The sequence below is a fragment of the Rhinichthys klamathensis genome, unplaced genomic scaffold, assembly GCF_029890125.1.
Source record: "Rhinichthys klamathensis goyatoka isolate OS25496 unplaced genomic scaffold, OSU_Roscu_1.1 h1tg000787l_1, whole genome shotgun sequence".
NCBI classification, from domain to species: domain Eukaryota; kingdom Metazoa; phylum Chordata; class Actinopteri; order Cypriniformes; family Leuciscidae; genus Rhinichthys; species Rhinichthys klamathensis.
This window is the reverse complement of record NW_026607184.1, coordinates 174322-187750: the sequence shown is the minus strand read 5'-3', so window position 1 is coordinate 187750 and position 13429 is coordinate 174322. Positions and strand designations below refer to the sequence as shown.

Here is a 13429-nt window from a genome sequence, read left to right as displayed (position 1 = left end):
AATAATACAACTATTGTTCAGGACAAAATAACGCTCACTTTGCTGTGACCGTCCCTGTCAGCGTGTCTTCATAATGCAGGACGGAGGGGACGTTCACCTTCACCTCAAATCTAGGAAGCACTGTAAACATATATTTAAGATTAATGTCTGGAAAAAACATTGATCATAAACGATAAGTATCATATGTGAAATCTCACCATAGTAGTCCACAATGAACGATCTCTCCTGTATAACATCCTGCGTGTCCAAAATAACAGTGTTTAGAAAAGAGCAATAAAGCTGGAATTAAATCAATAACGTTATAGAACTAAAGGCCCGTTTACACCAAAGGCGAGAAAGATAACGATAAAGATATCGTTCTAAAAGTCGTTCTCAATATTGAAGAGTAACGTTAGCAGAGTTCACACCACAACTATAACGACGGCACAGAGAAGCGAGCGATATTGTGATCACTTTCTAAACGATTTTATCCAGCTGATGAACGATAAAAAAATGTTTTACAGCCAATCAGAATCCTGAGCTGGAGCATTTAGTGACCGACATGCACACGCTTAGAATAAACAGAACGATATCCGCTGGTGTGAACTAAGTTATCTTTATAGTTATGGATGTCGACAGGCCTTAAGGGATAGTTCACTTTGAAATTAATTTTTGGTATGTTTTAGCTTACCTCAAGGGCATCCAAGATGTAGGTGTCTTTGTTTCCGCAGTAGTTTCAATTTTGATATTTTTAGGTCAAACCGTTCTTGTCTGTCAGTCATATAATGCAGGTCTATAGTCACCACCTCAAAGAGCATACACAGAGAAGTCCAAATTAAACATGATTTAATGACTCGTAAATGTAAGTACACACTGATGGCCTAAGACACGAAACGAGCGGTTCGTGTGAGAAAACGAACAGTATTTATATCGTTTTTACCTCTTGTAACCACAGCCACGTCCAAGTGATCTGAGGGCGCGGGCGCTTCTGTCTGTGCAAGCGCCGGAAAGCGCCGGAAGTGATCTCACGCGCGTGTACGTCACTCATTATTTACACAGAGATTTCGGAAGTGTTACCTTTCACTGTGAAGATCTAAACATATTTAGATATACAGGAAATCGCAATGGAAGACGATTTCGATATATCAACAGACAACGTTGAATTTTTTTCGCAACCGCGTGAGAGATCACTTCCGGCGCTTTCCGGCGCTTGCACAGACAGAAGCGCCCGCGCCCTCAGATCACTTGGACGTGGCTGTGGTTACAAGAGGTAAAAACGATATAAATACTGTTCGTTTTCTCACACGAACAGCTCGTTTCGTGTCTTAGGCCATCAATGTGTACTTACATTTACGAGTCATTAAATCATGTTTAATTTGGACTTATCTGTGCATGCTCTTTGAGGAAGTTACCATAGACCTGCATTATATGACTGACAGACAAGAACGGTTTGACCTAAAAATATCAAAATTGAAACTACTGCGGAAACAAAGACACCTACATCTTGGATGCCCTTGAGGTAAGCTAAAACATACCAAAAATTAATTTCAAAGTGAACTATCCCTTTAAAGGGTTAGTTCAACCATAAATGAAAATTATCCCATAATTTACTCAACCTCAAGCCATAGGTGTAGGCCTATACACTCTTTTACTGCCATTCTTTTTCCAGCCAAACACAATCAGAGTTATATTAAAAAATATCCTATAGGTCTCCAAGCTTTATGATGGGAGTGAATGCTACATTAGATTTTGAAGCCCCAAAAAGCCCATCCATCCATCCTAAAAGTATTCATACGGCTTCAGTGGGTTAATAAAGCCCTTCTGAAGCAAAGCATTGCATTTTTGTTAGAAAAATATCCATATTTATAACTTTATAAACTATAATGATTGGCTTTCGGTAACGGCCGTACGCGAGTCTAGTTCCGGTGGAAGAGTGACCTCTGACCCGACGCATGAATAAAGAAAAATAAGAAAAATGAGCTTGAGTTTGTTGCCCAGCCCTATTAGTTTGAACCGCAAGAGGTGTCAACTAAGATTACTGTCACTCTCATCTAAGATTACGCTACTCCTACTAATGTCATACACTAGAACTCGACTTGATTGTGAACGCGTGCATCGACATTACCTGAAGCTAGTTATTACAGTTTATAAAGTTATAATTCATGAGTTTGTGTGCTCATATAATCTTTGTCTAAGTGGTAAACATTTTTGACTTCCTGTCTGCTATAAAGGGGCTCAGGGAGGAAATTCTATTCAAGCTCTGATTGCCCCCCTTTAACACAAGCAAAAAAAATTACAAAAAGGAGGAGAAGGGGAGGAAGAGGGATGCTGAAAGAACTAACGACGGGAAGAGGTAAGAGGCTGTTTTGTATATATACCTTGGTAATAATTAGAAGATTAGATGGGCGTACTCCTCCGAAATTACGTTTAATAACTTTAATAACTACAAAAACGTATGCTTCGCTTCAGAAGGCCTTTATTAACCCACTGAAGTCGTATGAATTACTTTTATGATGGATGGATGTGTTTTGGGCTTCAAACTCAAAGGTACCCTTCACTGCCATTATAAAGCTTGGAAGAGCCAGAATATTTTTTTAATATAACTCTGATTGTGTTGGGCTGAAAGAAGAAAGTCATATATACCTAGGATGGCTTGAGGGGGGAGTAAATTATGTGATAATTTTCACTTTTGGGATGAACTAACCCTTTAAGTCTAAATCAAAATAAAGCTTTTTGCATTTTCTGGGTGTGCATGATGAATGTCTGCGCAAAACTTACTGAGCACAGTTTTAGGGTGTTGTGGGTGGTTGACAGTACAATTCTATGTTTTTTCAAGTGGTTTTTAGAGTGTTGCTATGCAGTTGCTAAGGTGCTCTCAGTGTTTTAGAGTGTTGCTATGCAGTTGCTAAGGTGCTCTTAGTGTTTTTAGTGTGTTGTGTTGCGATGCGAAGGTAATATATGGCTTTACGTTGTTGCTAAGGCAACTGGTCATTCCTTAAAGGTAATTCAGTGGGATTTTTTCAGCTGTTCTGTCGTTCACCAGGTGGTGACTTTCCACTCAAGTTTGCACGCAACTCACGTGGATTCCTGCTACAATTTTCCATGGGCCAAGCGGTGGGTTCTGAGAGAGTTTCAGCTCTTTTGAAACAACACCTAGAACACCGTCCACAGACAGCCACTGTCGAATCATATTCCCCTTGGGATCCTGGTCACATTAAAAACACAAAAACAAAGGAATAAGGTTTGTTCCCTCCATCCCTCAGTAGCCTACTCCAGACCGTAGTGATGGGTGTATTCAAAACACTGCTTCATGATGCTTTGAAACCTTTGCGAATAATTTTCTTCAAATCAGTGACTCGTGGCACGCATTAAACTGCCAACGTCAAGTGATTTCAATAAACGAGTGTTTGTTACGTCGTAAGAGTTTTGAAATGTTTAGAAATTTTAGTGGTTCACCGCTAGGAGGCGATTATCTCTGCGAACATGATCCAGTGTCTACATGGTTTTCACCTGGATCAATTTTATAAATTTGTAGACATTTAATGGTACATTTGTATAATAAAAAGGAAGAGTTGTAGTAAAACAAATAACATAGAAAATGTAATTCTTCTGACTCTCGTGCTTTACAAAAACCTTTTCCTTTCTTCTTAGTCCTTCTCCTCCCCCTCCTTCATCAACCCTAACAGCTGATGACTTTGCCACATTTTTCATAAATAAAAAAAACAACCATCAGCAGCCAATTTTTCAGACCACAAACTGGCACACACATCTTAAAACAAACACACACATTCTCCCCTCCATCTCTCCGCTCTTGGAGGCAGAAGTCTCCAAACCTCCAAACTATACCTGACCGCTTGATCCTATCCCCACTCATCTCGTTCAAGGCATCTCATCTTCAGTTGGACCTGCACTTACTCACATCATCAACACCTCTCTTCACACTGGTACCTTTCCCACAGCATTTCAGCAGGTTTGGATAACCCCACTGCTTAAGAAACCCACTCTTAATCTAGAAAACTACAGACTGGTATCCCTTTTCCATACATTGCTTCAGAGCCGGACAGTAACGGAGTGCATTTACTTGAGTACAGTATTTAAGTACAATTTTGAGGGATCTGTACTTTACTCGAGTATCATTTTTGGGGAGTACTCATGACTTTACTCAAGTACATTTGAGAGGCAAATATTGTACTCTTTACTCCAATACATTTCTATCCATAACCGTGAGTACCAGAGTAAAAAAAAAGGAAAATCTCGGAAACCTTCAATTTGTTGTTTCCCTCTCAAACGTGATTGGATTGTGCAGGTGCCACTGATTGGGACAGCCTATCAGCAATCACTTTCAGCTTTCCGCCAAAGTCAACTCCATGGTCAGATTTTATATTACACATTAATGTAAGCCAAGCATTTGGTTTGATGTTCTTGAGTATGTGGTGTGTTTAACACAGTCAGGTTCAAATGTGGCAGTGGCGTAGCCACGAGGGATTTCTGATTTCTTAAAAAAAAAAACTTTAGGAGGCAAAATATATTTTTACTGATTATGTGAATTACACTGCGCAAACCAAAGTAGGCTACTACCCAGCGAATGAAGAAGGGTTGGCGCTCAGTCTCCACAGTACATAAAATATTAATTTTGTTTTATTTTATTTTTCGGGTTTGCATTTATGAGGAAAAAACAATGTTATGGACGTGTTCTCCGTTACGGACGTGAGCGCTCTGAAAGCGGCATAAAAAATGCTTTAAAAGCATTTAAAGATGGGACCCCCCAAAAATTAAATTAAATTAAATAAAGCAACATGGTAAAAAGATGAAAATGACTTGATTTTACTTTCAATTCCTTTTACATTCTCCAAGGTATTAACATTAACATTTTTCATAACTCCATGTAGGACGTTTCTGTGCATAAATGTAAGCACTGTGGCAGTAGATTACTAATGCAATATTTAGAAAATCTACTCTCGTACTCTTGATACTCAAGTACTTTTAAAAACAAGTACTTTAGTACTTTTACTTAAGTAGACATCTGACTGTAGTACTTTTACTTGAGTAAAATTTAGCAAGGGGTATCTGTACTTTTACTCAAGTAACAAAGCTCTGTACTCTGTCCGCCTCTGCATTGCTTAGACACTTGAATGAGTCATGTTCAACCAAATCTCTGCCTTTCTTACAGAACATCCTGGACAACAATCAGTATGGTTTCAACAGCGGACACTCAACTGAGACTGCCCTGCTCTCAGTTATTAAAACTCTGAGACTGGCAAGAGCAGCTTTCAAGCCTCAGTTCTCATCTTGCTAGATCTGTCTGCTGCTTTCGACACAGTTAACCAATTGATTCTCCTGTCAACCCTCATGATGAAGGGCAATTTAGGAACTGCACTCCAATGGTTCAAGTCTTGAAGTTGAAGTTTTAATTTGCCATTTGTACCAGTACAGCTAGTACAAGTATATAGGAATTTTTGTAGCAAAGCTCATTGAGTCAACATTAAAAAGTCAACATAAAAGAACTAACAAAACTACACGCAATAGACTTTGAGAAGGTACAGAAAACAAAGAACAGTATAAACCTACAACAAACAAACACATTAAAGATGATTACCTCCATATAGGAGTATTGCACTGTCCTGAGATAACAGAGTTTAACAGAGACAGACACATAACCACATCACAGGCATAAACTACCCTTTCTAACATCTCTATATAAAAGGAAATAACACTTGTCATCTTATAAAAATGAGACAGACATATTTGTTCCCTCTGCCATATCCTCAATCATCAGTCTGACCATGGCTGGAAAAAACTGGTTTAATAACATCATAACATCTAGCTACTGGTGTGCATCAGGGCTCCGTGCTTGGACCACTTCTCTTCTACATCTACATGCCATCACTAGGATCTGTCATTCAGAAACATGTTTTTTCCTATCATTGCTAAGCCGATGACACACAACTCTACCTCTCATTCCAGCCAGATGATCTGACAGTAGCTACTCGCATCTCAGCCTGCCTGACAGACATTTCTGGCTGGATGAAGGACCACCACCTTCAACTCAATCGAGAACCGAGACAAAACTGCTTGTGGTCTCAGCCAACCCAACACTTCATCACAACTTCTCCATTCACCTAGATTTGTCAACCATAACTCCATCAAGGTCAGCCAGAAACCTTGGAGTTGTGATCAATAACCAGTTAAACTTCACAGACCACATTGCAAGAACTGCCCATTCCTGCAAATTTCCCTTAAACAACATTAGGAAGATTAGGCCCTTCCTATCGGAGCATGCAACACAACTCCTTGTCCAATCTCTTGTTCTTATCCAGACTGGACTGTTGTAATGCTCTCTTTGCAGGCCATCCCACATGCACTGTCAAACCTCTGCAGCAAGAGTGGTCTTTAAGGAGCCGAAGAGAGCGCTCGTCACACCTCTCTTCATAAACTTGCACTGGTTGCCAATTGCCGCTCGCATCCAATTCAAGGTGCTGATGTTTGCCAATAGAACAACCACTGGCTTTGCACCCCAATATCTAAACTCACCTATGTGCCCTCCAGAAGCTTGCATTCTGCAAGTGAAAGGCACATTGTGGTGCCATCATCTCAAAGAGGCACAAAATCACTTTCTCGGACCTTCACCTGACTGTTCCCTGCTGGTGGAAGGTTTTGCCTAACTCAGCCATTGCCTTAGCCATTTTCAATATATTTTTCATCAACACTTGACTCATTAATACTAACATTTACCATTCTATATATCTATTTAAAAAAATAAAATAAAAAACAAAAAAAACACCATGCTACGTGTACTGTGTTAGCTAGACTAACTGGGACTAGACACAGCTCTTACATATTGTTGCCCTATTATTGCTTTGATTGCTTCTATTGTTCTCCTCATTTGTAAGTCTTTGGATAAAAGCATCTGCTAAATGATTAAATGTAAAAGTAAATGTAATAGTCTCTTATTGGTCTTTTTAAGCACTCTATAAAACAAACAAAACACTATACAATTTATTATAAATATCATATTATGAAGACACTTTGTAATGATAACATAATGGTATAATAAACGGAGCAATTCCAAGAGGGCCCTTATTAGATGATTTGTTAATTGCATTCAATAGATTACACCTTCATTAATAATACAATTGCATTTAGATTGTAAAAGTTTTTGGGGGGTTTTTTTGGATGCATGTTTAAGCTGAGCTTTCGCTGCATTCACACATGTTCTGATCAGCATGTGTCATCATTTTGTGAAGCAATTGGTTCAATGTTTTCAAAGTTTCTAAAAGCGTTGTTTCTTCCATCACTATGATGACACTGCTGATGTATCTGTTTACATTCTGCCAAAATAGGGCTAAAATAACCATCACCAATCACTTGAGACACCCACCCTGATATAAAGGTTGATCTGGCCCTTGTACGGCTTTCCATCGTGTGTAACTGATACAACCCGAAATTTCACCGTCTCCCCTGGTTGGTAATTGTTCTTGTCAGTCTGGATAAAGATGGACATGCACTTGGGGCTGAAGACCATCGCGGTGGAGTTTGAAAACACTTGAGCAGCTCCAACAAACCCCTTAACGTAAAGCTGATATGGATACCAATAACTCAATTCATCATAAAAGACCTGAAGAGGGGAAATAACACACATATACTCTGAATGTAGGTCACAGACAAACAGCTACTCATGCAACCTTCTGGTTTTTAATCAACTCAGTTATTTTATTTGGAGATTTAATCAAACTACAGTCCTGATACTCACAGGCGGAAGAGACAGTAGTCTGGTAGAGCCTTTCAAATCAAAGCAGAACAGACACGAATACTTGTTTGAACAGGGTGGAGTAGTATATTATGTAATATTATATTTATATTGTAGGTCATTCTAAAAATGTGCCTTTTTGAGTTTGACAATGCGATTTTCAATGTAAATTTAAAGAGTTCAGACTAAATTAATACATCTGAATATATGTTGTTATGTGTCTTCAGAAATGTTATATTTATATATTTTACCTGCTGGGACAGTGCTCTGTGTTTGGGCCACACTGGTGTTTCCATGAATGAGTTCAGCTGTGACTCTGATGGGATATTCTGACAGAATGCTGACTGATATTGTGGTGGGAACGCCACAGCGCAGAACTTCAGAGACGGATATGAGATACGAGGGATTCTTTGCTGGGCTGAAACTAAAAAATGTCTTATTTTCATGGGATTATAGAGATACATAATATATCTGTACTATAATATTCCATATTATATATTTCTCTCAATGATTAGAGTTTTTAATTCTGAATATTAGCATGAATTGGCTGAAATTGGATGCAGATAACAAATAACATACTTTTTTTTTTTTTAAAGAACTTAACATTAGAAACATTAAACTCTAAACAGCTATACTTTTCTATCTTTCACTATACCGTTTAAAAATTTGAGTTCTGTACAATTTGTTTAAAAAAATTAATACTTTTATTCAGCAAGGATGCATTCGATTGATCAAAAGTGACAGTAAATAATTTTATAACGCTACAAAAGATTTCTGTTTTTTTTTTTAAATGCTGTTCTTTTGAAATTTCTATTCATCAACGAATCCTGAAAAAATGTATCATGGTTTCCACAAAAATATGAAGCAGTTTTCAACATTGATAAGAAATGTTTCTTGTTTCATTTTAAAATGTATTTAAATAGAAAAGTTATTTTAAATTGTAATAATATTTCGCAAAATTACTATTTTTACTGTATTTTTTATCAAATAAAGACAGCCTTGGTTAGAATAAGAGACTTATTTCAAAAACATTTAAAAAATCTTACCGACCTCAAACTTGAACGGCACTGTATTAAAATAACGAAGCATGAAAAAATCCAGAAACTTGTCAAGAGACAAAAGAAACAGATTTTGAATATTGAGCATAATAAAAATGATTATTTTGCTATCAGGATTTTCCATATTTGCTAAAAATGTGCTCATCACTCATCATCAACACAAAAGCAATACAAAAGTTATATTCTGTGGTCATTTTAAGTAATGCATTTTTCAGAAGTTTTTAACCATTTTAATCACCTTTTAAATGACTCGTACAAACATAATAGAATTGGAAATTTGACAAACCTTGGTGTGACTAGAGTTCCACTGCAGAATAGTAAACATTCCAGAACTCCAAAGACTTGAATCCACTCCATTTGCAGGTGTGACACTCCAGTGAAAGCACTTACTGAACTACTAAGACTACAGATGCTTTTATAGAGCGATCCAACACCTGATCCTTCATCACTCCACCTACACACCCGAGGGAATAACAGCCCATTCACTGGACAATGAAGGGACCTATACAAAGACTTGCATAACATGTGTGAGAACACTGTAAAAAAATTTTTTTATATATATATATATAGCCTATATTGTAATTTTAACTGTAAAAAAAGTGTTAATTGGTTAACAGTAAATTCCCATATATACAGAGAAAAATATAATAATAGATAATAGATCTAACCTTGTAAAAAGTACAAAACAGATTTTAGTAACAGCTTGGCCTTGTTAATTCAGCAGAAACGGGCTGTTGGATTCAAATTGATTACCTTTTTTTTTTTTGTAAATTACTGATTTAAATAGTAGAATTTACAGACTGTTCTGTAAATATTTATTTTTTGTAATAATTTTTGGTTCTTTTGCAGTGAAGAACTAACAGAGCAACGAAATGTGGAGTAAATAAAAAAAAGCGTTGTACTGAACATAAATCTTTTTTTACAGTCTATGTATTGAACATAAAGTGCATGTGTATTTTTCCCTCATGCCGACAGATGTCGCTGTTTAAAAACAATGGAGCGTCATACGTGTGACGTAGAGGTGAGAGGTCGGAGCGTCGTCCTGCACACACGGGAGAATGACAACATTACGAGCTTTCACGTGCGATGATCTGTTTAAATTCAACAATATGTGAGTTATTTATTTACACATCATATAATAGCGCTGGTGATTACCATTTCAAAAAAGTACTGTAGCGTTACCATCGTAAAGTGAAGGTAGTTAATACTATGATACCATAAATTCAATATCATGGTATAACCAGCTTCATGTACTATGGTAACGTTACAGTTGTTAAATGTAATTAAGATCATATTCATCATATTGATTATGCAGCACAGTCTGCTAACAGAAAGTAGCATGTTTCTTAAACTTATTTACAAGAAATCTGTTCAAAAACATGCTATTTTGTGTTAGTAGTCTATGCTGCATCATATTGATTATTAAGTTCCTGTTGTATAACATCTATTGATATCCGAGTTTCACTTATTAATATTACTATTTTAATATTGACTGTGTATTTGTATCCCACAGTAATCTGGACCCCTTGACAGAAACTGTATCCTTTAAAACAATTACGAGCTGATTATCTCAAAATAAATAACAAAATATTGTTTGATTAATCAGCCTTTCATTTCCCCCTCTTTATTCAGTTTTTTCCTTCTTAACTTTTATTCATTGTTACAGTATGGAATTCCCTTCTATCTTCAATATTTGGCTCACTGGCCGGAGTATTTCATAGTGGCAGAGGCTCCAGGAGGGGAACTGATGGGCTACAGTGAGTCAAATGTGTTTTTAGTTGAACATTTTTTAGTTGAGAGAACATTTAAAGGGTGAACATTCAGACATTATTTACTCACATGTCATTCCAAAACTGTATGACTGTCTCTCTCTTCTGTGGAATATAAAAAGAGATGTTTAGAAGAACGCTCATGCTGCTCTTTTCTATACATTGAAAGCATTGAGTGAGGAACAGACAGAAATTTTGCTAACTCAAGTCAACGTTTTACTTCACTTTTAACGAAAGCTATCCATTTTTCTTTCTAAATCTGACTTGTTCCTAAAAGAGAAACAAAATATGCAACAAGATTAGATTGTGAATTATGTATGTTACATCCCAGAATGAGTTAAAGGGGAGGGGCTGAAAAATAAGAGGGATTGATGATGTCATCTGAAAAGGAAAGTTGTTTAAGTTTAAGCGTATCATTTCTTTTAGATCCAAAATTACAAAGACAAACATTTTTTTTTGGAAAAACATGCACTGATGAATCGTTCACAATAAGACCAGCAACTAGGATCGATTTTGATTTCATGTCTACTTTTAAAGGGATAGTTCACCCAAAAATTAAAATTTTGTCCTTAATTACTCACCCTCATGTCGTTCCAAACCCGCAAGACTTTCATTCATCTTCAGAACACAAATGAAGATCTTTTTGATGAAATCTGAGAGCTTTCTGTTACGCAGCAGGTTTGAATTTCAGCAAGAACCAATTAGTTTAGTTCTCGCACGTCAAGCAGCTTCAGTTGAGCTTCTGTTTATGTTCGCTGATCAATGTTTAAATGAGGATAAAAGCATAAATTCAATCTGTTCATCATATAAAGTGATCGTGTCTCTTCGGAAAATTTAGACTAAACTGCTCAATTCATATGGATTGGTTTTACAATCTCTTTATGAACTTTATGAAGCGTCAAAGTGGTAGTTGCGTAGCTGTCAATGGAGGGACAGAAAACTTTCAGAATTTCATCAAAAAGATCTTCATATGCGTTCCCAAGATGAACGAATGAGGGCGAGTAATTAATGACAGAGTTTTAATTTTTGAGTGAACTATCCCTTTAACGGTCAGATTGGAGTGTGTGTATATATAACCTGTATGTGAATGGTCCTGTAGTCATGGGGAAGGCAGAAGGGTCCGTGGCCAGAGAGGAGTGGCACGGGCACGTCACGGCTCTCTCTGTGGCCCCAGAGTTCAGACGACTGGGTCTGGCTGCTAAACTTATGGAGATGTTAGAGGAGATCTCAGAAAGGTACAACCAACTGCACAAACACATCTATAATGCATGTTGAAAATAAAAAGCAGGCAGAACAGTAAAAAACCTAAATCATATTGTTTATTAGCTGTAACATAACAATAAATCTGTGTCCTGATTTTAAACAAGTTATTTTGTGGTTCTCCTCTATTTAGGAAGGGCGGATTCTTTGTGGATCTCTTTGTGCGGGTTTCCAACCAAGTTGCTGTGAATATGTACAAACAGCTCGGCTACAGCGTGTACAGAACGGTTATAGAGTATTACTCTGCCAGTAACGGTGAACCTGACGAAGATGCGTATGGTGAGATGTTCACTTGCTTGCTAATTGCGCTACTGTTCAAAAGTTGGGGGTCAGTAAGTTGTTTTTTTTAAGGAAATTAATATTTTTATTCAGCAAGGAAGCATTCAAATGATCAAAAGTGACAGTAAAGACATTTGTAATGTTACAAAATATTCTATTTCAAATAAATTAACTTTCTATTTGTCAAATAATAATAATAAAAAATGATCATGGTTTCAACAGAAAGCAGCACAACTGTTTTCGGAATTGATAATAATAATAATAATTGAGCATAGTAGAATGATTTCTGAAGGAAGTCTGGAGTAATGGTGCTGAAAATTCAGCTTTGATCACAGAAATAAAATAAAAAATTGAAATATATTCAAACATTTATTTTAAATTATAATAATATTTCTACAATAGTAGTTTTTTACTGTGTTTTTGATCAAATAAATGCAGCTTGGTGAGCAGAAGAGACTTCTTTCAAAAACAATTTAAAAAAAAATTACCGACCCTGAACTTCTGAACGGTAGTGAACATGACTTACGGGTAATTTCAATTGTCTGATGTCAGTAGATCACATACAGGTTATTATTGGAGTTTCTAAGGCACGCATCATTTTTATTGTTGGTCATATTTAAGGTTAGAAATTTGAATAAACCCATGACCTTAAATATTGAACTCAAGGACAACGCATAACTTGTCTTGCAACATGTGTGCTGCTTGTTAACTTTACTAAGCAATCAAGTCTTTTCACCAGGGAAACAATAAAAGGCAAGTCAGTGTAATATAACTCACCGAGAATTGTAAGCGAAACCCATGTTTATGTAAAATACTGATTTGAACTTTTCTTTCATTTTGACAGATATGAGGAAGGCTTTATCCAGAGACACAGAGAAGAAATCCATAATTCCGCTTCCGCATCCTGTCCGACCAGAAGATATTGAATAACACTAATAAGTGGCTCTCTGAAATGATCAACATCCAACTGGGAAAACCGACATTTGGTTTTTGTGTCACAATATCGATCTGAAATGTCAGAGAGTCACTGCTTTGAACGGATTCTTTGAATTGTTGTTTTCTATTGGGTTTATAAAGCTGAAACTAAAGGACATTGGAAATGGACTGTAGTTGCATGAAATAAAAATGTTTAAGTGAAAACTTTGCTGATGTGTCTCATTAAACAAAATATAAAACTTTTGTTCAGGTTGACACGTAATTAGCATACTGAAAACATTAACAATCGGGGTCATATACTATACATTTTTACCTCTTGAATGCCACTGAAATTGCTCTCATTTTCCCTGTAACACCAGCCTGAGAAAACCCAGACAACTTCCGGCAAATTTAGATTTGCT

The 13429-nt window shown here is 36.7% G+C and overlaps 2 protein-coding genes across 3 annotated transcripts in view; one reads left to right on the top strand and one right to left on the bottom strand.

Annotated features, from left to right (window-relative positions):
* cd109 (CD109 molecule) overlaps nucleotides 1-9199 on the bottom strand; it is a 32506-nt gene extending 23307 nt beyond the window's left edge. For both annotated transcript variants that reach the window (XM_056243378.1, XM_056243379.1), the window contains exons 1-7: nucleotides 9071-9199; nucleotides 7978-8150; nucleotides 7730-7758; nucleotides 7358-7594; nucleotides 3059-3184; nucleotides 198-237; nucleotides 39-120 (exon numbers count right to left, since the gene is read on the bottom strand). In XM_056243378.1, coding sequence (XP_056099353.1) covers nucleotides 39-120; nucleotides 198-237; nucleotides 3059-3184; nucleotides 7358-7594; nucleotides 7730-7758; nucleotides 7978-8150; nucleotides 9071-9141 — 758 coding nt within the window. In that variant the 5' untranslated portion in view covers nucleotides 9142-9199. The remainder of the gene's footprint in view (nucleotides 1-38; nucleotides 121-197; nucleotides 238-3058; nucleotides 3185-7357; nucleotides 7595-7729; nucleotides 7759-7977; nucleotides 8151-9070) is intronic.
* Nucleotides 9200-9793: 594 nt separating this feature from the next.
* On the top strand, nucleotides 9794-13232 carry naa20 (N-alpha-acetyltransferase 20, NatB catalytic subunit). Its single transcript, XM_056243375.1, has 6 exons — nucleotides 9794-9895; nucleotides 10298-10322; nucleotides 10451-10541; nucleotides 11653-11788; nucleotides 11947-12092; nucleotides 12937-13232. Exons 1-6 carry the CDS (start codon nucleotides 9843-9845, stop codon nucleotides 13020-13022), a joined length of 537 nt encoding a protein of 178 aa, XP_056099350.1. The 5' UTR covers nucleotides 9794-9842; the 3' UTR covers nucleotides 13023-13232.
* Nucleotides 13233-13429: the final 197 nt, after the last annotated feature.

Coding starts and splice junctions, on each gene's coding strand:
- naa20 (XM_056243375.1), top strand. CDS start 9,843: ATGACAACATTACGAGCTTTCACGTGCGATGATCTGTTTAAATTCAAC. Junction 10,542..11,652: donor AGGGGAACTGATGGGCTACA/GTGAGTCAAATG, acceptor ATGGTCCTGTAG/TCATGGGGAAGGCAGAAGGG. Junction 12,093..12,936: donor ACCTGACGAAGATGCGTATG/GTGAGATGTTCA, acceptor TCATTTTGACAG/ATATGAGGAAGGCTTTATCC.